Raw genomic sequence first — 20,685 nt, forward strand, 5'->3', positions numbered from 1 at the left:
GCTGCATGCGTGTGTTGCTGTCGTCTAAAACCTGTTGGGATGTCGTTCTCTGTTGAGATACTGGCGGAACATCCAGATGTAGTGCACCTCCTGAAGATCTTGTTGTCCGTCCTTCGATTTACCCGGTAAATGTAGCCATTGAATGCGATATTACACCCCCCTCATCTGTTGGTGATGAACTTAACGTTGATCTGTGCATTTGCCATTGTGAGTGAAAAGTGATGATGTCTGGATTCTTTCCTTCTATTTATACAATTCTGCAGGTTGTGTTCATTTATTTACAGCTTTGATGAGTTCAGTTCAACATCATTAATTTACAGCTTGGATGAGTTCGGTTCAACATCATTTATTTACAGCTTGGATGATTTCAGTTTAACATCATTTATTTACAGCTTGGATGAGTTCAGTTCAACATCTTTACAACATTACTTGGTTTTATGACTTTGTAATTAAAATATATTTAAGCTTATATCGTCAATTTATTCAAGCTTGGACAAATTTGTTGAAGAAAGTGATTTTTTATCATAATTTTATCTCAGTAATAACTTAGATAATCATCATTTAAAATCTCTGGTTTTAATTTATACCTGAAGATATAATGTTTTATCTTTATTTATTTAAGATGTAAATTTAAAAATGAAGAAAGATATTTAATTTTTTTTTTATAATATTTAATTATTATTTTATTTCACTGAAACATTTAGGTTATTAAAAAATATGATATTTTTAATATAATGTCAGGAAAATGCAGCAATTATCGCTATTAATTGCATTTTTTTAAAATCAAAAATAAGACAATGTCGTCTACCTGTGAACCAAAGTATATACAAGTAAAGTCTACGTGTGTCCCAAAGTATATACAGGTAAAGTCTCCCTGTGTCCCCTTAGAGGGCCCCATAATTGTCTTGACCAATAATTATTTTTAATTGAGGCGTTCGGAGAATCAATTCTAAATCCTTTTAATTTTTTCAGTAATCCCCTTGAAATGTCATCAACGTTAGGTATATTTGATTGGTTTTCATGTCATATAAATATTCACATTATCGTTCCAATCTTGCTTTTCAGGGACATAATGAATAGAATGTTTTATATATGGTGAAAAGATTTTGAAATTTAACCACTTCCTAGTTACGAACTGATCTCAGCTGAAAATATCAGGTAAAAGAATATAATGAATAGAATAATTTTTATATGGTGAAAAGATATTGATTTTAACCACTTCCTAGTAACGAACTGATCTCAGCTGAAAATATCAGGAAAAAGAAGCCATGGTAAAGGTAATCTGACTTTTATATTTATCAAAATATTTACAAACTTCCTTAATCAGATAAAATCCTGTTTGGTAAAAAAAGTGTTGTTTACTCATCAGTATTTAATGAATTCAGGTTTGGTAATATACTGTTTTGCTCTGCTACAATGCAAATATGTATGTCTTGTAGATAAAAATAGTCGCTTTCTTGATATAACGATGACAGACTTATTACATGTACATGCTTTACCGTTCTCCCTGTTTACACTTTATGAATTTTTAACCTTTTCTTTATTGCATGTTACAGAGAACGGTCTATATCCGCGTGGTGTTCCTGAAGGTGGGGGAAATTGACACGGTCAAGGAGAAATACTTTGCCGATGTCTTCGTGCAGGCAAGATGGCGGGAACCGGCATTGGATCACAGTCAAGTATGTGCAGTTCAATTTTTTTTTTAAATATGCTCAAAAATATAATACATCATAAGAAGCACATAACTATTCTTTCTTGTAAATCTTTTTTGCAGCATTTCGAAAACAGTAACTTGAACGACTACTGGGGTCCCAAAATATCTGTTCAGAATGTAATCGACTCTAAGAAGAAGAAAGTAATTAAAGAGTTGAATTTTACCCCCAATGGTGAGGCTTTCATTACGGAGAAAAGAAAAATTAGTGGACATTTCTCGGAGAAGCTAGAGCTGATGGACTTTCCGTTTGATCACCAGGTTTGTTATTAACCATACGAGGGTTGTTCGGAAATTATTGAGACAACATGGATATTTCCATTTTTAAGTGACGAATTATGGTGAAAATTGGCATGAACATTGAAGAAACCTTAACAAATAATTAAAGAAAGAAATATTTACAAAATGTTTAATATTTTGTTTACAACGGTAGATAAACTAATCGGTGGTCGGGGTACCCGGCGCAAGCATAAACTCGGAGAATAAGAAAACTAAAACATCGTCAATCTAAGTGTCCTCAAACTAACAGCTTATACTAAAAGAAATCAGATTATATATGTTCATTATGCTATTTATTGTGATTAACTTTTGATCAAGTTTCACGAGTGTTTGAGTTGAAATACGGATATGGTACAGATATATTTACCAAGCAATAGGAGTTTGAAAACGACAGTACATAGAAATTTGACGTCAAGGCGGCGCAGCGAATGTACATCAAATTGATGAAAATTTCGGAAAAAGACCTTTTAATGCCACCCAATTGCTATAACAAAAACTATACGATGGCAAGGGATAAAGAACTTCAGTTTATCGCCTTTTTCACTAATTGTTTAGCTAGAATTCAGACAAAGTGACTAAATATCAAGTACTTTTTACACACTAACTGATGTAAACAGTTCTAAAATATGTACACAGAATCACTGTAGGAGACATTTCACAGTAATTTGACTTTCAGTTAGAAATGACCCGATTTTTTCCCACAAAAATCAAGAATGGAGGGAATATGCGAATGTTGACATCTTGAAATGTAAGCAAAAGATGAGAAATGAAGAATTAAATCTAATTTCCCTTTGTTTGTTAGGTTTTTAAAACGTAGGATCAATAAGAAACGTCAAAATGACGTTGCTGTAAGTTTGCAGTTGCGCCGGGTCACTGGGCGATGGCAATTTGGTCAGCTTACCAGGAATGATCTAATCATGCTATGGACACTAAATTTTTTACATTGATCAACTCTATCCTGGTGTACGTTTTGGTGAAATTTCAAGGATATATCTTTTTCCCGAAGGAAATAAGAGTAAAAGTCTCAATAATTTCCGAACAACCCTCGTATAATGAGAATGCAAAGGCGTATCCTCTATAACAATAACAGCAATATCAGGTATGTAATCTCTCAAAATAAGAGCATGACCAAACAGTATGTAATCTCTCACAATCAGAGCACGACAAAACAGTTTGTTCCATATCACAATCAGAGCATGACCAAACAGAATGTTCTCTATCACAATCAGGGCATGTCCAAACCGAATGTTCGCTATCACAATCAGGGCATGTCCAAACAGTATGTTCGCTATCACAATCAGGGCATGACCAAACAGAATGTTCTCTATCACAATCAGGGCATGTCCAAACCGAATGTTCGCTATCACAATCAGGGCATGTCCAAACAGCATGTTCTATTTCACAAAAAGGGCATGACCAAACAGAATGTTCTCTATCATAATCAGAGCATGACCAAACAATATGTTTCCTATCACAATCAGGACATGACCAGACAGTATGTTCTCTATCACATTCAGGGCATGTCCAAACAGTATGTTCTCTATCACAATCAGAGCATGACCAAACAGTATGTTCTGTATCACAATCAGGGCATGTCCAATCAGTATGTTCTCTTTCACGATCAGGGCATGACCAAACACTATGCTCTCTATCACATTTAGGGCCTGTCCAAACAGAATGTTCTCTATCACAATCAGAGCATGTGCCAAACGATATGCTCTCTATCACAATCAGGGCATGACCAAACAGTATGTTCTCTATCATATTTAGGGCATGTCAAGACAGCATGTTCTCTTTAACAATCGGGGTACAGCCAAACAGAATGTTCTCTATCAGAATCAGGGCATGTGCCAAACGGTATGCTCTCTACCACAATCAGGGCATGACCAAACGGTATGTTCTCTATCACAATCAGGGCATGACCAAACAGTATGCTCTCTATCATAATAAGGGCATGACCGAACATTATGCTCTCTATCACAATAAGGACATGACCAAACGGTATATTCTCTATCACAATCAGGGCATGACCATCACAATCAGGACATGACCAAACAGTATGTTCTCTATAACAATAAGGGCATGACTAAACAGTATGTTCTCTATCACAATAAGGGCATGACCAAACAGTATGCTCTCTATCACAATCAGGGCATGACCAAACAGTATGTTCTCTATCACAATAAGGGCATGACCAAACGGTATGTTCTCTATCAGAATAAGGGCATGACCAAATAATATGCTCTCTATCACAATCAGGGCATGACCAAACAGTATGTTCTCTATCACATTCAGGGCATGACCAAACGTTATGCTCTCTATCACAATAAGGGCATGACCAAACAGTATGTTCTCTATCACAATCAGGGCATGACCAAACAATATGTTCTCTATCACAATCAGGGCATAACCAAACAGTATGCTCTCTATCACAATCAGGGCATGACCAAACGTTATGCTCTCTATCACAATAAGGGCATGACCAAACGGTATGTTCTCTATCAGAATAAGGGCATGACCAAGCAATATGCTCTCTATCACAATCAGGGCATGGCCAAACAGTATGCTCTCTATCACAATCAGGGCATGACCAAACGTTATGCTCTCTATCACAATAAGGGCATGACCAAACGGTATGTTCTCTATCAGAATAAGGGCATGACCAAACAATATGCTCTCTATCACGATCAGGGCATGACCAAACAGTATGTTCTCTATCACAATCAGGGCATGACCAAACAGTATGTTCTCTATCACATTCAGGGCATGACCAAACAGTTTGCTCTCTATCACAATAAGGGCATGACCAAACAGTATGTTCTCTATCACATTCAGGGCATGACCAAACAGTTTGCTCTCTATCACAATAAGGGCATGACCAAACGTTATGCTCTCTATCACAATCAGGGCATGACCAAACGTTATGCTCTCTATCACAATCAGGGCATGACCAAACAGTATGTTCTCTATCAGAATAAGGGCATGACCAAACAATATGCTCTCTATCACAATCAGTGCATGACCAAACAGTATGTTCTCTATCACATTCAGGGCATGACCAAACAGTTTGCTCTCTATCACAATAAGGGCATGACCAAACAGTATGTTCTCTATCACAATCAGAGCATGACCAAACAGCATGTTCTCTATCACAATCAGGGCATGACCAAACAGAATGTTCTCTTTCACTATCAGAGCATGACCAAACAGTATGTTCTCTATCACATTCAGGGCATAACCAAACAGAATGTTCTCTATCACAACCAGGGCATGACCAAACAGAATGTTTTCTAGCTAATCTTTTAAATTCAGGGAAGAACTAAATACTTTAATTAACTATGCCCTCTCTATGGCGTTTAATTAGTGCTGCCCTGTTAATGAATTACAGTTCGTAAATTTCCAAGTACCAGATATAGAAATCAATCTTCTAAATCGCAACTTTCAATTAAGCTGATTGTTATGAAAAATAAACGTTGCAATGTGATTTTTCGGTTGTGTTTGTTACCATTTAGTATTTTACTGCATGTGTACAGGTTGATACACTACTCAATGGTTTGACAGAAACTATGCTATATGATTTGTTTCTGTTTGTGTGTTTTGCAGTATTTGAACCTGATCATTACCTCTGAGCTCCCCGCCACTGATCTGGAGTTCCAGGAGGACAGGGACGAGCTGAGTACCATCAATGTGTCCTGCTTCGTGGACGTCCAGGAGTGGTCCCTGTGTGACTACGTGTCCTCCGTATCCTACACAGAATCCAAAGTCTTCTCTCAGAAACGGAACGTCAACACCAAATTTCCCGGCATTTCCGTCGGATGTTGCGCAGTCAGACGCGCGGGATTCTTCGTCTGGAACGTTATCGTCATCATGGCAAGAATTTCAATAACTTTGTTGGTATATCTTAGCTTTTATGTCTCATCTTTCTGAGGTTAACACGAGGTTTATTTTGTTTCAGACTCTTATATGTGTCACTTCCTTCGCCACATTCGCAGTCAGTCGCAAGAATACTGAGAACCGGTTAGGGCTGTCCATAACTCTCATGTTGACGGCGGTCACCTTCCGTCTGACGACGAACGCTAATCTCCCCAAAATATCCTATCACACCCGCCTGGTCAGTGTTTTTGTGCTGTATATTCTCTAAATGTTAATTATGCAAACTTTATTTATCGGTAATTTTTACTAATGTCAACATAAAATCGTATGCTATCTGGACTGTTAATGAATATTGATTCTAATGACTTTTCCAAAAATAGGTACCAAACTTTTTTAATAATAATAAATTAACGTGTTTTTGTATGTAAAATTCAAAGTAGTAATGTTTGTAGGACAAGTTTATCCTGGCCAACATGTTCTTTAACTGGCTGGTGACGGCCTGGCACGCAGTCATAACGAGGTTCGACGATGACCTACAAGCGACAATAGACATCTGGGCCTTCCTCGTCTTCCTCATTGGATACGGGCTCTTCCTAGTCGTCTTTGTTTCCTTAGTGCTCATTACAGTAAGGATACTCCATACAGTCAATTTAGCTGTAATACAAGCGATTTATGGTGTTAATATAGAAGTAATTTACGTGTAATCTATCAACGTTCTTTATGATTTTTATTGATTCGTTTTCTTTCAGTATGTGTTACGAAATAACGAACTACAATCAAAGCTGAAGATATACGAGGTAGGGAACACCTAGTGTTATACGTCGCAATATGAATGCATTCCAATCAGGCGTTAAGTGTTATTTTCGCACTATGTCATGATCTGTTTGTAGGAGAAGGCGGAGAAGTTACTAGGCGGCCATTGGAAGGATTCCCGCTCGAAGGAGCAGGTGGGCGTCACAATAAGGGTAAGGAAACTTTGCCTGTTCTGAATTTCGGTCATCCGACCATTAACCTCGCGATACCGGTGAATGATTCACAAGTACTGCGTCTTTCCGTTCCTTTTGGTAAATGTGCACTTATTTATCAGTTTATAGATTTATGATTCCCTGTGTCGCTTTTTATTAAGGCTGAACCTTTTACAATGTAACACTGCCTACAGATTTTGTTATAATCAGTGCTTTGTTTGTTTTTAGAGACGTGGGGGATTGTCCTACGCCACGCCAGGGACAGCGTCGGCTGTGTATCCCATGGATACCTGAATCACAGCCTCCTTCTGGACTCCACCAGATACACTTGTGATATTAAATCAAAGACATTCCATTTATTTTTATATATACATTTTTATGCATAATTACCAAGAGTTTCAATATAAATGAATGGTGAAAAAAAACACCGTAAAACTTGCTAAAAACCACAGCATGGTCAGAAATGTTTCCATTGTTTTACCTGGTGGCAACAACTAAACACAAACGCAAACTTCAAAACAATGAGAATGTATGCTGACATTGCTCTCTCTCTCTCTCTCTCTCTCTCTCTCTCTCTCTCTCTCTGTGTGAATAATAAGATACTATTCGTGCTTCATTCTCAGCTTTCACAAAGATAAGCATATTAAAGCTTTACACGTAGATTTTTTTATATTTATTAATTCAACAATTACAATTTGTGTTACTAAACCAATACAAATAAATCATTTTAAAAATGACAGTAGTGTAAATAGAAAAAATGACAAGAAGTTACTATGTCAAAAATGTACCGTATCTTGGGGATTACTACATATACACAAATTAAAACATATTTCATGTTCATATATAAACTCAAAAATGACTGTAGTGTAAACAGAAAAAAATGACTAGAAGTTATTATGTCGATATTTGACCGTATCTTGGGGGTAACTATATCTACACAAATCACAAACATATTTTCCATAGACATATAAAGTCAAACCTTTATAAGGTCATTGCAATCTAATTACAATTAGACTCAATTCTAATTTTAATCAGATTGGAGATCATTGTATATAAACAGGTACCGTCATACGTATAGCACAAGATCTATTATAACACTTCAAGATGAATACACTCAAGTTTGTAATACTCCTGTATTTATATATTACAGCTATCACAGTCAAACCTCAATAAATTCAGCTATCACAAAATTTTTACGTAATACGGACACAAAACATCAAAATACATGTAGTTTTGATATGTCTTTGGTTAACTGATTAATTAAATAGTTCACTATGTATCAAAATACATGTATTACTGTTTATGATGCGGTAAACAATATACATGTACTAGTATGGGAACATCTTAAATTCTCTCACATTATTTTTCCTTCGTTAATTCTTTAAGTTTTGGACGGAAAGACACCCATCAGCCTATTGCACTTAATGACTTGCTGGAACCCCTGAGCTTTACACTTGAACCAGGAAATGGATTCTCAATTGATATAAAATTTATTACAAGTTAAAAAAAATCCTATGATTGGTTGATGAACATCCATGCTACACAGTACCATTTCTGTAAAATGTTTAACTAAATCCTAAGTACATCTTCAATACCACCTACATGTAACTTCTAAATAAAATCAATACTTATGTCTTCAATTAATTTAATCTTTTCCAAGGTACAAATGGTCAGATCCGTAACCCTGTGTCTGACGTGCTGGGTCAGTAAGAGTCAGTGACTACCCCTTGATGGACCTTGTCTAAAAACATCAAGTGGCCACAACTGGTTTTGAACCAGTGACTTGATGTTTTCAAAGCTCACTCATAATGCTCTGAATTACCAGTATGAACCTTTTTTCATGTACAACATACATGATTTAACCAATCAACAAAATTTGATTTCCATCAAAGTAAGAAACAGGACAAGAAATTGTACTGGGAGAGCCATTGCTCATGAACATGATGAATACATCTATTCTTGAAATGTGGATTAAACAAAATCTATGAAAATTGATGTCCACGAGTAAATGAAACAAAATACAAGACACGATTACAACATTAACATAACTTTGATCTCAAGCATTGCCAGTAGATGGGTTAAACGTTAACAAGGCACATTACTTTCACTATTTTTCTGGTGAGAGTTTTTACTAAAATAGATTCTTAAATATCTTAACTCATTTTATTTTAAATGTAGCTACAAATACTGCCTATGAAATATGCTTCAATCTTCCCTACTACTGATCCTAATCTTGAAAGGTTTGGGCTGGATGGCCAGTCTGTAGTCTGACTCCAGATTCAGGATAGTTCCCTCTGCCCGGACATTGAGCTGATGCATGATGTGTGTAAAGAACAGGTACACCTCCATATCAACCAGTGCCTCCCCCGGGCACCGCCTCTCCCCCAGGCCAAAGGGGATAAAGTGCTCAGGGATGGTCAATCTACCACAGGAATCTAGAAACCTGACAAAAATGGACAAATATTTACAAAAAACCCTTAAACCATATAAAAGAATCAGGGAACATGTATACAAAAGTATTATTTGTCAGCACTTTGAGACTCAATTTTCCTTGATTTCTGAAGTGTCAACAATACAGTTTTACAGGTGCAAAATGCTGTACAAGTAATAAATAATGAAACCATGTTTATTACCTGCATGGGTCAAACTTTGATGGATTTTTCCAGAGCTTCTTGTCATGGTGAAGACTCCAAACACTAAACAGCATAACAGTGTTCTTTGGGATGTTATAACCTATTAATGAAAAATACAGGAAAAATTTTTTTTAATCATTTTGATGAAAAAGGCTGCCATGAATCTGAAAATGACTTAATTATAACATGTTTAATGCAAAAAGAGGTGTACAATGTATAAATATATCTAACTAAAAAAAATTTAATACATCCAGTGTACTTAAAATTTAAATATTAATTGATACACTGTGGAATCATTTAAATTCGTGGGGGCCAATTTTCGTGGATTGTCTAAATTTGACATGTTCGTGGGGACGTAATTTTGTGTTTTATCTTATATCTAAAAAGGAAATATGACTTAATAATTCTAATTTAGTAATTCCTGGATAATGTTAATTCGTGGACGAGAGGTACCCACGAATTCCACGAAAATTGAGCCACCACGAAAATTAATTATTCCACAGTAATACCTAAAAATTCACAGTTTTTTATCACTCTGTGAGGATGCAGAAATGGAAACAAGGTAACATTTCTTTGAACTTCAAATATCACAGCCATTGTGTAAGGAAGGAAGGGTTGATCTGCTAAGGTTGGAAATCTATCCCTGCCAACAACTTGGTCCATCTCTTTCTGCATTTTCGTTTGAATGTCGGGAAAAACTGCCATATATCCCATCAGCCATGTCAACAGAGCGGGAACTGAGGAGAAGCCACACCCTGCTAACTCTAGAATGAGGCTGTCCATGTCATCGGAGTCAAATAACTCACGATCATTTCCTGTCTCAATAAAAATCAGGAGCTGATCTACAAGATCTCGTAATTCAGTGGGATTGTAAGTATCCTTGTGCTGGTTCAACAGAATTCGGTGGTATCTGGTCAATAGGGCATTCCTCTCCTCAAGTTGGCTTATCTTTTGCTTATAGATGGTTTTCAAAATTGGAAAATAATTATAAAGTTTAACATTCATGGCATCTTTTCTGTTTTCTAAACAATCATATATTTCATGTGTAATGGGATCATCTACATCGTATGCATCCTCAAAAAGTAATGACATCATGATATGTAGATGAGCAAATTTAAAGCACTCTGCGGGATCAAAAGCACCTTCTTCATTAATAAAGAAGCACATTAAACTAAGGATCTCCTTCACTATCAACTTTTCTATTGAGTATGATAACTGGCCTTGTCCCGGTTCAGGATTCCAATGGCTGATCAGACTCTGTATTATATATTCCTTTTTCACTTGTGTTTTCAGATCAAGGTCAGCTGTTGAAATGCCTAAAAATTATATAAATACATGTCCTAGTATTTGATAATCAGCACTAAGAAAAAATTCATATGCATAAATAACATCAATTATTTGTAGAGATACAGTGCCTTGTAAACAAAATACTTGCAATTCACAGCATACAAAAAAAAATTGTACTAGTTCTCATTTACAACCTTTATAATAGGTAGTGTTCTATGGTCTGTCAAACCATAGTTTCTCCCTAACTCTCCCTTTACCTAAAATATCCACTTCTTAATATCTAGTGTTGTTCACGAATGACTTACCTAATTGTCTATTTCCCATGAACAAATTATGGAATGCTAAAAAATCTGGTCTGCCATCAAAGTTATTCTCAGGATCTGTCAGTCCTTCAATGATTCCTTCTTTTGAACACACAACTACCACATCCCATTTACCTGCTTTCAAACTGAATATATCTCCATAAATTTCTTTTAAATTTGCAATTCGTATATATGATTTAGATTTAAAGAAGTCCAAATTTCCAATGAACGGCAGCGATATTGGGCCTGGAGGATAATTCAGTAACTGTTTTCGCCACAAATACACAAAACTCACACAGAAAGTAAGAGCTAGGAAAAATACGTTTGGTAGTTTGATAGAGTAGTTAGTCAAATAATTCTGAATGATTTCATCTGAGGAAAGAATCAGTTTTGATACCGATGAAATTACCGAATCGTTCATGATTACAAAACACTGAGATAATTCGAGCTACGAAGAAAACAACGTTTCCTGTATTATTAATCGTCCATATACAAGAAACTTGATAGCTTTAAAATTTTCAACGTTTTCACCATTATTTCCAAAACAATTTTTGAGTAAACGTCTTTAAAAGATTTTCAAAATCAATTTGTATTGATTTCAAATTATTACATGTGTTTACATTATTTACAAACGCTCCGAAGACAATCATGGTTAACCAGACGCCAACCTAGGAAGCTCATGATGTTGAAAATAAACATTCAAAGTGTTGAATTTCTAATATTTCTCTTTTAAAACCTGCTTTTGATCATTTCTGAAGATAAAAAACAATAATTATAAATAAAGATGGAAAATATTGTCTGAATGCAGATATCGTATAAATTAAGCATTAAGGCCGCTTATGGAATGGCAAGGGTAAAGTGTAAACATTTTCAACTTCGGTAACGTGAGAAGGATGTTTCCGAAATTAAAACTTTGTTCCAGGTACGACATTATACAGGAAAAAATAATCATTAGAGTAACTGCAATTAGCTTCTTTTTTTTACGTGACCTTCGTCTAAATTTAAGAAAATCAGATGTATGCAACATGCATTAGTTGGTTACAGGCCTACTGCAGTAGGGCCTAGGTCATTACATGTAATCTTGATTATATGTAATATTTAACTCATGTATTTATTTCAGGTTTTCTTCAACTGTTAATCAGTTAAGGAAGCTAAGCAGTAAAGGTAAATCTAAATGCATTTGAACATGAAAACTTAAATCAATTTTTTTCATCTTTGGCTGCAGTAAGTATAGCCTGTCCATTGAGAATTGTTAAAACATCAAGTGAAATTTTATTCGTCAGATGCAACACCCATAAACAAGATTTTGATTGCCAACCGGGGAGAAATTGCTTGCCGTGTTATTCGGACAGCTCGCCGCCTTGGTATTCAGACGGTGGCTGTCTACAGTGATGCTGATCGAGAGTCTCTACATGTGGCAATGGTATAATTTAATTCATACATGCCAACTTTTGAAAATCTTCATGGGGGATTTTTCGTGAACGACATTTTTCATGTCTACAAATTCGCGACATTTAGTCGTAAAAATAAAATTTGTCTCTTTTTGTATATGATAAGAATTTATTCAATATATCCAAACAAGCTAACAAATATAAAACAAAAAGATTTATTCTTTAACAACAAATGTAAAACTTTCAACAAGTGTGCTTAAAATTCAGGTCCATGGTAAAAGAATCTGCAGCCAGGAAACATATGCTCTCTTTCTTTAGACAGTGGCCTACAAAAAATAAAATTATCATACATATATATTGTTATAATGTTAATGTTATTATATGGTTTACAATACACTTATCAATTTATTGCACTAACCTTCATCTAGATCCCCATTTTTTCCAATGCAAAACGTTTGCAATCCGACTTCTGATTGATCTGAGGCGTGGATGCATTTACATGTATGCCATTGGCTGTAGCCACCATGGTTAACACTAGAAATCTGCCTAAAATCATGAGAAGCACCCCTCTCAGATTTTAAAATCTCGCTCTTATTTTCTGTGAGTTGGTATTTATAAGAAATATGTATTAATGTTCCGTGTTCACGATTTATATTCTCGCTATTTGATACTTAACAGCTGGATCCCGGAATTAAGTACTCGCGTTATATAAGGAATTTACAGTATCCAACAGAGACTAATGCTCACATAAAAGTTGTTGTTGACCTGTAGAAGGTTGGAGAATTTGAAGGAATGACATTTATTATCCGATGAAATATGTCATAAGATAATAATTATATAGGGGGGAAAATGTACAAGATTTTAATTTCATGTAAAAAAAAGCTTATTCTATGTGCAAAGGATGCTTTTGACTAGAAAGTGTCTCATAAATTTGATCCTTGGTAGCTTAGATCACAACACAGTATTGACAATATACTGAAATATTTATTTCATTTTCTAATTTTAAACAATTGGTCATTAAAATGTAATGTAAAATTTTAAGCCTTCTTGATTTTCCCAGGCCGATGAAGCCTTCCACATAGGACCCCCAGCAGCCTCTCAGAGCTACCTCCAACAAGACAAAATAATCCAGGTGGCGAAACAATCAGGGGCACAGGTAATTACATGTAGGCTATTATAACAAAACAGTCAGGGGCACAGGTAATTACATGTAGGCTATTATAACAAAATTAAGAGCTTGCTTCGTCAGGTTTAATGCATCTACCAATATGGAGCGGATACTCTTAAAAGACAATATAACAATTATTATAATAGTGATTCATCCAACAATTCCAACAGGCAATCCACCCTGGTTATGGCTTTCTTTCGGAGAATACAGAATTTGCAGAGCTTTGTAGCAAGGAGGGAGTTATATTTATTGGACCCCCAGCATCAGCCATCAGGGACATGGGTATCAAAAGGTATCACAATAATCACAAGTTACCGGTATCACAAGATATGTTTTGAAGTCTGAATTAAACATTCCTCTGTCTTATGACCTTCTCTCTGTTCATCAGACTTGCAGCAAAGTTTCAAAAAACTATAGACTCAATCATCAGAGCAATTCAGCCGTGTCATAATTTAAAATCTTTTGACCTTGATCTTCAATATGGCATTGACTTCATTGTTCTCTACTCTTGTTCCAACTCAGTTAAAAAAAATATTTTCAAGGCTTAGTCTAAAAGTCATACAAAAATATGTATTTGTGAGAGTATTTAAGGGGTCATAATGTCTGACATTGACCTCTCCAAAAACCTTGAGCTTACTTAAAAAAATCATACACTGTAGTTGATTAAGCTTTATTTTTAACAAAATGTATGAGGTGACAACTGATTTATTTTTCAGTACATCCAAGTCAATCATGGCTAGTGCAGGAGTACCAGTTATTGAGGGTTACCATGGTGAGGACCAATCAAATGAGACCTTGAAGAAAGAAGCAGCGATGATTGGTTACCCTGTAATGATCAAAGCTGTGAGAGGAGGTGGAGGAAAGGTAATAAGTTGTAGAGACTCCTTTTTTGTATTCTCAGTTCGTAAAACTATCTTCTGAATTTTTATCAACTGTTTATTGAAAAAAAGTGTATTATAGAATGTCTTTTACTTTAATAAAAACATCATACATAAACAAAGTTGATAGATAAAACAAATGTTTACAGCTGTCTTTTCTTTTACATTGTTGTCTTTATAATATTTAGTGACAGATCCTATTTAAGATAACATATAGTATTTATAAATTGAGATGTTTCAAGAGATGGCAATTTCACAATTCACTTACTGGGTAGAAATAAAGGGTACCTCCTCTTATGACAGGGAATGAGGATAGCTATGAATGCTGAGGAGTTTGAAGGACAGTTAGAGTCAGCGAGGACTGAAGGCAGGAAATCATTCGGGGATGACGTAATGCTGCTGGAAAAATTTGTAGAGACACCAAGGTATCACTACCTCACCTGTTTTAGAATCATGATTTCACCATTTCCATTTACTTTCAACCGCGACTCATTAGGCCCATTTGGTTCAGTATATGAATGTTAGGTTTTCACAAGATTCTTTTTCTCCTGCTTTACGTAGACATGTAGAGGTGCAGGTGTTTGGAGACAGACATGGGAATTACGTGTACCTGTTTGAGAGAGACTGCAGTTTACAGAGACGGCATCAGAAGATCATCGAGGAGGCACCTGCGGTATAAAAATCTAACTCCCTTTCTGTGGCACACAGTTTGCATGGTTAACTAGGTCCTTAGGTTTGTTATACTATTTTATTTTCTGGTATAGCCTGGTTTGAATGAAGAAGTGAGGCGTTCTATCGGAGAAGCTGCTGTACGAGCCGCCCAGGCTGTGGATTATGTAGGGGCAGGTAAATAAATGACAAGCTGTTACTGTATACTCTATACATATTATATTTTGCGACTACAACAATCGACCTAATTTGATTTTTTCAACATGGAAACTTCGATTTGATTTTGCCCATTTTTGAAAGTACATGTACCTGTTTACATATCATACCAGTATGAATGGCATTTAGTAACTTGATTAGGTGGAAGCCTTTTCCTACTAAAAATTCTAAATAGAATACACAGCCAAATGTATACAGTATTCAGTTCAAATCTTTAAGTTTGTAATGTTAGATTTATTTTTTTTTTTTTTAATTTTTTTTTATTTCACACATTCTGCAGACATACAATGCATGATTATGATGCTTTAAATATAATAATTCAGAAGTGCAAAAAAAAAATTTTGAGAGAGAGAGAGAGAGAGAGAGAGAGAGAGAGAGAAAATTCAAGTAAAAATTGGATTCCAGATGTTCCAATGAGTATCAAAAATCTCATTTTCACCATTTTTATAAGAAATAAATTTCTGTGTTTCATAAAAGAGCTTTAAAGACGACATTGCATAAGAAACACTCAACTGTTTCTCGGTACACCTTGCTGTGTAAATATAGTACTTTAACCAAAGAAAAATGATATTAAGGATGCCTATAATGAAAGTTTTCTTGGTAAATGTAACCTGAAAATTGATTTTTTCTTCTAAATAATGTTTAAAATGTTCTAAAAAAGATTGAACATATTCACAATCCCACAGTATATGTTCTATAGTTTCCTCTTCTCTGTGACAAAAGGTACACATTTTAGAGTTTATTTTTTTAATTTTGAATAAAAAGAGTTTGTTGCTAAAATTTTGTTAATTATTCTGTATTGGAACCATTGAAGTTTACAGTTTTTTGTTATTATGAAAGGTAGTTTATGGATTAAGTTCCATTCCATATCCTCTATATCTAATGATTCATTCCACCTTCTTTTACCTGTTGTCACAGAGGTATTATTGTTTAAAATATCATAAAAAAACTTTGACTTTTTACATTTCATAACTTTATGTATGTTTTCTCTAATAAGCGGGTTTGCTAATTTTCTTAAAGTTTGGTTTTCACCCAATTTTCTGATGTATGTCTTTACAGCATGGATTATACTTGCTTATTCTGAAAAGTTGACCTTTACATTCGTATACATATCACAAAACTTATCAAAACTAAGAAAAGTACTACCTTCCTCAATGATATCATTGATGTATCTAATATTATTATCAAATAGTTGTTTATTAAAAAAAGATTTCCCTCCAATATGGATCAAAGGGTTATAAAATAAAGGTGAGTCTGCAGTTGCACCAGACTCTAATATATTATGCAGGTCAACCCATGCCTTAAACACATCTATCCAGAACTTGTTTTTTAATGATTTCAAAAGTATATTAATGTATTCAATACCACATGATGTAAATTTATTTTGATTAAAATTAAGTATGAATTGACTCAACCCCCTGTTTGTAACAATAAGCTGTCTCACCCAGAATAATTTCATGTTAGATTATGTTAATCAAAATAATGTTGGCAGTCAAGTTTTTTAAAAAGTGATACCGGTATAACCAACATTTAGGTACGGTGGAGTTCATTATGGATAAGGACCAAAAGTTCTACTTTATGGAGATGAACACCAGGCTCCAAGTAGAACACCCGGTCACAGAGATGGTCACCGACACAGATCTTGTAGAGTGGCAGATCAAGGTACGCAACTGAGAGACAATGGACTCTAGTGGTCTATAAAGGTTTCCACTTTATATACAGAACGGCCTGTTCATGACATGTATCATATACCTGTACTACACTATAGGATCACAAAATGATCTGAACTTATATCTGTTGAATTAAACAACTGAACTTAAATTTTATTCAAAACACTAGTGCTATTGAAATTTGAAAAATATACTTGTAAATCTAATACCTATTCTCCCAATACACCGTATCTACTCCATTTTGCACATCATCCCAATTAGGTGAGTTTGCCTAATGCCTACACCTGCCTGGTTGTAAATGATTGAAGAGTTGATGCTGGTCCCTGCTAAGAGTTGCCCATTACTGGAAAAATTAAATTACTTGAAATTTTGATATTGTATTAAAACAAACCTTTCATACAGGTCGCTGGAGGCGAGCCTTTGCCAATCACTCAAGGTGAAGTCAAACTAAAGGGACATGCATTTGAGGCTCGAATTTATGCAGAGGATCCCAGCAATGCTTTCATGCCTGGGGCAGGGCCTTTAGACTACCTCAGAACTCCCAAACCTGATCAGAATACTCGCATTGAAACAGGTGTCAGAGAAGGTAATTGTTTATGGAATAACATGATACTCGCATTGAAACAGGTGTCAGAGAAGCTAATTGTTTATGGAATAACATGATAAGAAAGAAGCCACCGAAGATATATGATATGTTATTTGATAATTATATAATTAGACTTATAACTAGTTCCACATCATGTAATTATTTGATAAAAGTTTTTATTGTTGTTTATTGATTATCATATGATATTTTTCTCCTACAGGTGATGAAGTATCTGTTCATTATGACCCGATGATTGCTAAACTTGTTGTTTGGTCAGATGATAGATTATCTGCCCTTAGAAGCATTCGTTCAGCTCTCTCTCAGTATCATGTAAGTCGTCATATTGCAGTATTCATTTAGAGATTTGAAAATGTAGAGTAGGAAAACTTACTGATATGTTGCATATTGAATGTATTTTCAGTATCAGGGAAGTCTTAATTTCATAGCGATATAAATACAGTCTACATTTACATGTGTTATTATGGTAAGAAGGTAAACATATTGGAATATCAATTTGTGACTGTTTATTTTCAGTATTGTGTCTATTTCACAGGCATATAAATGCATGTATAAGAGTTGGTAAACAGACAGGTATGTTAATTTGTGACTGTGTATTTGTAGGTGCTTGGACTAAGCACCAACATTCAGTTCCTAATGGACCTAGCGCGACACCCAGAGTTTGAGGCGGGGAATGTCCACACAGACTTCATCCCGCAGTACAATGAACAACTGTTTCCTGTCCGCAGTCTGTCGGACAAAACTATCTGCCAGGCCGCCGTAGCTCTGATGTTGATAGAGCAGGAGAAGGTCCACCACCAGGCCTGCAGCACGTTGGGTAACTCTTCCTTTAATTTCTCTGGATTATCCTATTATCACAGGAACAGTACTTGGTGTTGGTAAGGATTGGGAAAAAATAAAGCCTTAGTGAGGGTGAGGGAAAGAGGTCAGAAGAAAAAGAGTGACGCTGGTTGTTTCATCTTCTTAAGTCAAGGGTTTCTGATCAAAGGTTTTGTGAGAGGAGGAATGGATTAAAATCCATCCTGGAAGATGTTATTGTTTGGGAATTACTGTGGTTTCATCAATATTCGTTGAATACCTATTTTCGTTGATTTCCTTGTGAAGTTTATCCTTGAAATTAAATATTCATTGAACTGCAATTTCTACAAATATTTTCTATTGATAGGGTCATTGGCCACGAATTTACGTATCCTTGAAACTGTGATTTTCACTTTATCCACGAAAATTGATACCCTTGAATATTAATGAAACCACAGTAAATAGCAATTTGACAATGTAGAACATATATCAAGGAAGAGTTATGGCCCCTTTTGTAGATCTAATTTCTTACCTAGATATAAATGCTGCTCTGCATACATTTGTATTATTTGGGTTACTTTTGGACTTTTATTATTACTTTGAATGAAAAAATGTGGTATTAATAAAATGATTTGATGTATACATTGTATTAATTGATTTTCTATTCTTTGTGTTATAGATCCCTTCTCGCCATTTTCTGCTCTGTCCTCAGTGCGTGTTAATACTGCCGCTGTCCACAAACTGTCACTACAGGATGGGGACAAAAGTAATTCAGTCTAAAATATTACAAGAACTTCTACTGATTACAAAAATAATTCAACAGTTTTTCTTAACTTTATAAATTTGCCTACAGTTTATTTCAAAATTTTAGATATTGATAATGTATATGACTGTGTTGAAACCTAAGTTGACTACTAGTATATTAATGTAAATTCTTAATACATGTACTAGAGCTGTAGGTGCCTATGATCTGTGAATTCTATCTTTGTTACAGAGCTGGATATCGCTATTCAAACCAATCCAGACCGGAGTTACTGCCTGACGTTTGGAGGGAAATTGTTCCATGTGTCAGGGGAGATTCACGAGGAGGGGGAGGGGGTCAAACTGACCTGCAGCGTGGACGGGGTCTTCTCCAAGGCTGATGTTGTCCTCAACAACAGCACAGTGCATGTTTTCTCCACTGTAAGTCACCAGTGTATTACTTCAGAGACTTGAGGACGCTGGATGGTCAACAAATTTACCTTCAGATCTTCCTTGAAATTTAACATGATTTTGTAATTATAAACTTTTTTTAGTAAAGAGAAGTTCTTAATATATAAGCTTTATTTGAATGTTTTACTGTATCTTTATACAAAGTTCTTATGTAGTTTAACAATGGCCTTGACCTCCGTTATATATCTGTAGTTGTATGATTGGGTATATATTTAGAGAAGGATATCATCAGTTGGTTGCGCAAGACTCCAAGTTAGATAGTCAATATGGTTATTTTTTTGCACAGTGAATATGTTAAACTTCATAAAAATATTACATGTTAGAACATCTTGCCTTTGTTGAATCTAGTGACAGCACAGTCTGACAACAAAGCTTCCCTCTCTAGGGATAAAGATTGGGATTATCATAATAGTTTTTCCTCCTATTTCTTCATTAAAGTTTATCTTGACTACTTTGTAGGAGGGTAAATATGACCTGACTCTGCCCATCCCGTCATACCTGAAGTCAAAGGACGAGTCGGGCTTCTCTGAAGATGTGTTAGCCCCCATGCCTGGGGTGATAGAGAAAGTGCTAGTGACCCCTGGCACACAAGTGCAGAAAGGTGACCCATTGGTGGTCATGATTGCCATGAAAATGGAGGTAAGGAGGAGTTTACTGTATAATATGGTTGCAATTTTCTTGGCTGTGACAGCAACAGATGTATAATTTGGATTATACAAAACACTGAAGATTTGGGGTATTTTGTAGTATATCATCAAAGCGCCAAAAGATGCCAAAGTGCAGACCATTTCATACAATGAAGGAGAAACTGTGGCCAAAGGAACTACCCTGGTTCACTTTGAGGAGGAGGACCAGTCCAAGAAAGAGATCGAGTCAGAATGATGAATTGTTGAATCAGTTCTACATCTACATTAAATGTGATGAAATGTATTTGTGGTGAACATTTATATAAATTTTGAAAGTCAGAGTGGGTGTGAATTATATCTTTGAAATTCTTTATATATCTTGTCAATGAAAATATTCAAACAA

The 20,685-nt window shown here is 35.3% G+C and overlaps 3 protein-coding genes across 4 annotated transcripts; 2 read left to right on the forward strand and 1 right to left on the reverse strand.

Annotated features, from left to right (window-relative positions):
* The first annotated feature begins 1,088 nt into the window (after positions 1–1,088).
* Positions 1,089–7,758, forward strand: LOC128187752 (uncharacterized). 2 transcript variants are annotated; one of them, XM_052858300.1, is made up of 9 exons: positions 1,089–1,277; positions 1,557–1,679; positions 1,775–1,972; positions 5,594–5,860; positions 5,946–6,101; positions 6,316–6,489; positions 6,613–6,660; positions 6,754–6,828; positions 7,057–7,758. In XM_052858300.1, the coding sequence occupies exons 1-9, from the start codon at positions 1,269–1,271 to the stop codon at positions 7,120–7,122; spliced, it is 1,116 nt and encodes a 371-aa protein (XP_052714260.1). In that variant the 5' UTR covers positions 1,089–1,268; the 3' UTR covers positions 7,123–7,758. The 2 variants fall into 2 exon arrangements, with proteins under 2 accessions (XP_052714260.1, XP_052714261.1); XM_052858301.1 differs by lacking the exon at positions 1,089–1,277 and having other exon boundaries at positions 1,548–1,679.
* On the reverse strand, positions 7,367–11,723 carry LOC128187749 (cytochrome P450 1B1-like). The gene is made up of 4 exons (XM_052858295.1): positions 11,054–11,723; positions 9,971–10,777; positions 9,462–9,561; positions 7,367–9,271 (listed from the first exon to the last, which is right to left on the reverse strand). Exons 1-4 carry the CDS (start codon positions 11,469–11,471, stop codon positions 9,034–9,036), a joined length of 1,563 nt encoding a protein of 520 aa, XP_052714255.1. The 5' UTR covers positions 11,472–11,723; the 3' UTR covers positions 7,367–9,033.
* Positions 11,724–11,858: 135 nt separating this feature from the next.
* LOC128187748 (methylcrotonoyl-CoA carboxylase subunit alpha, mitochondrial-like) lies at positions 11,859–20,685 on the forward strand. The gene is made up of 17 exons (XM_052858294.1): positions 11,859–11,972; positions 12,171–12,214; positions 12,334–12,473; positions 13,502–13,597; positions 13,780–13,901; positions 14,326–14,473; positions 14,791–14,912; positions 15,049–15,160; positions 15,252–15,333; positions 16,907–17,034; positions 17,445–17,628; positions 17,849–17,958; positions 18,250–18,463; positions 19,124–19,210; positions 19,439–19,626; positions 20,116–20,295; positions 20,404–20,685. Exons 1-17 carry the CDS (start codon positions 11,944–11,946, stop codon positions 20,536–20,538), a joined length of 2,121 nt encoding a protein of 706 aa, XP_052714254.1. The 5' UTR covers positions 11,859–11,943; the 3' UTR covers positions 20,539–20,685.

The sequence above is a fragment of the Crassostrea angulata genome, chromosome 6 (genome assembly GCF_025612915.1).
Source record: "Crassostrea angulata isolate pt1a10 chromosome 6, ASM2561291v2, whole genome shotgun sequence".
NCBI classification, from domain to species: Eukaryota; Metazoa; Mollusca; class Bivalvia; order Ostreida; family Ostreidae; genus Magallana; species Magallana angulata.

Bases quoted from the DNA above. Each gene is read 5' to 3' on its own strand.
- LOC128187748 (XM_052858294.1), top strand. From the start codon at position 11,944: ATGTTTCCGAAATTAAAACTTTGTTCCAG. The intron at 15,334-16,906 runs GTAAATAAATGA...ACCAACATTTAG, and splicing joins TGTGGATTATGTAGGGGCAG to GTACGGTGGAGTTCATTATG. The intron at 17,035-17,444 runs GTACGCAACTGA...CCTTTCATACAG, and splicing joins TTGTAGAGTGGCAGATCAAG to GTCGCTGGAGGCGAGCCTTT.
- LOC128187752 (XM_052858300.1), top strand. The intron at 6,661-6,753 runs GTAGGGAACACC...ATCTGTTTGTAG, and splicing joins CAAAGCTGAAGATATACGAG to GAGAAGGCGGAGAAGTTACT. The intron at 6,829-7,056 runs GTAAGGAAACTT...GTTTGTTTTTAG, and splicing joins AGGTGGGCGTCACAATAAGG to AGACGTGGGGGATTGTCCTA.
- LOC128187749 (XM_052858295.1), bottom strand. From the start codon at position 11,471: ATGAACGATTCGGTAATTTCATCGGTATCAAAACTGATTCTTTCCTCA. The intron at 9,562-9,970 runs GTATTACTGTGG...TTTCATTAATAG, and splicing joins AAAAAACTGTGAATTTTTAG to GTTATAACATCCCAAAGAAC. The intron at 9,272-9,461 runs GTAATAAACATG...CATTTTTGTCAG, and splicing joins TCAAAGTTTGACCCATGCAG to GTTTCTAGATTCCTGTGGTA.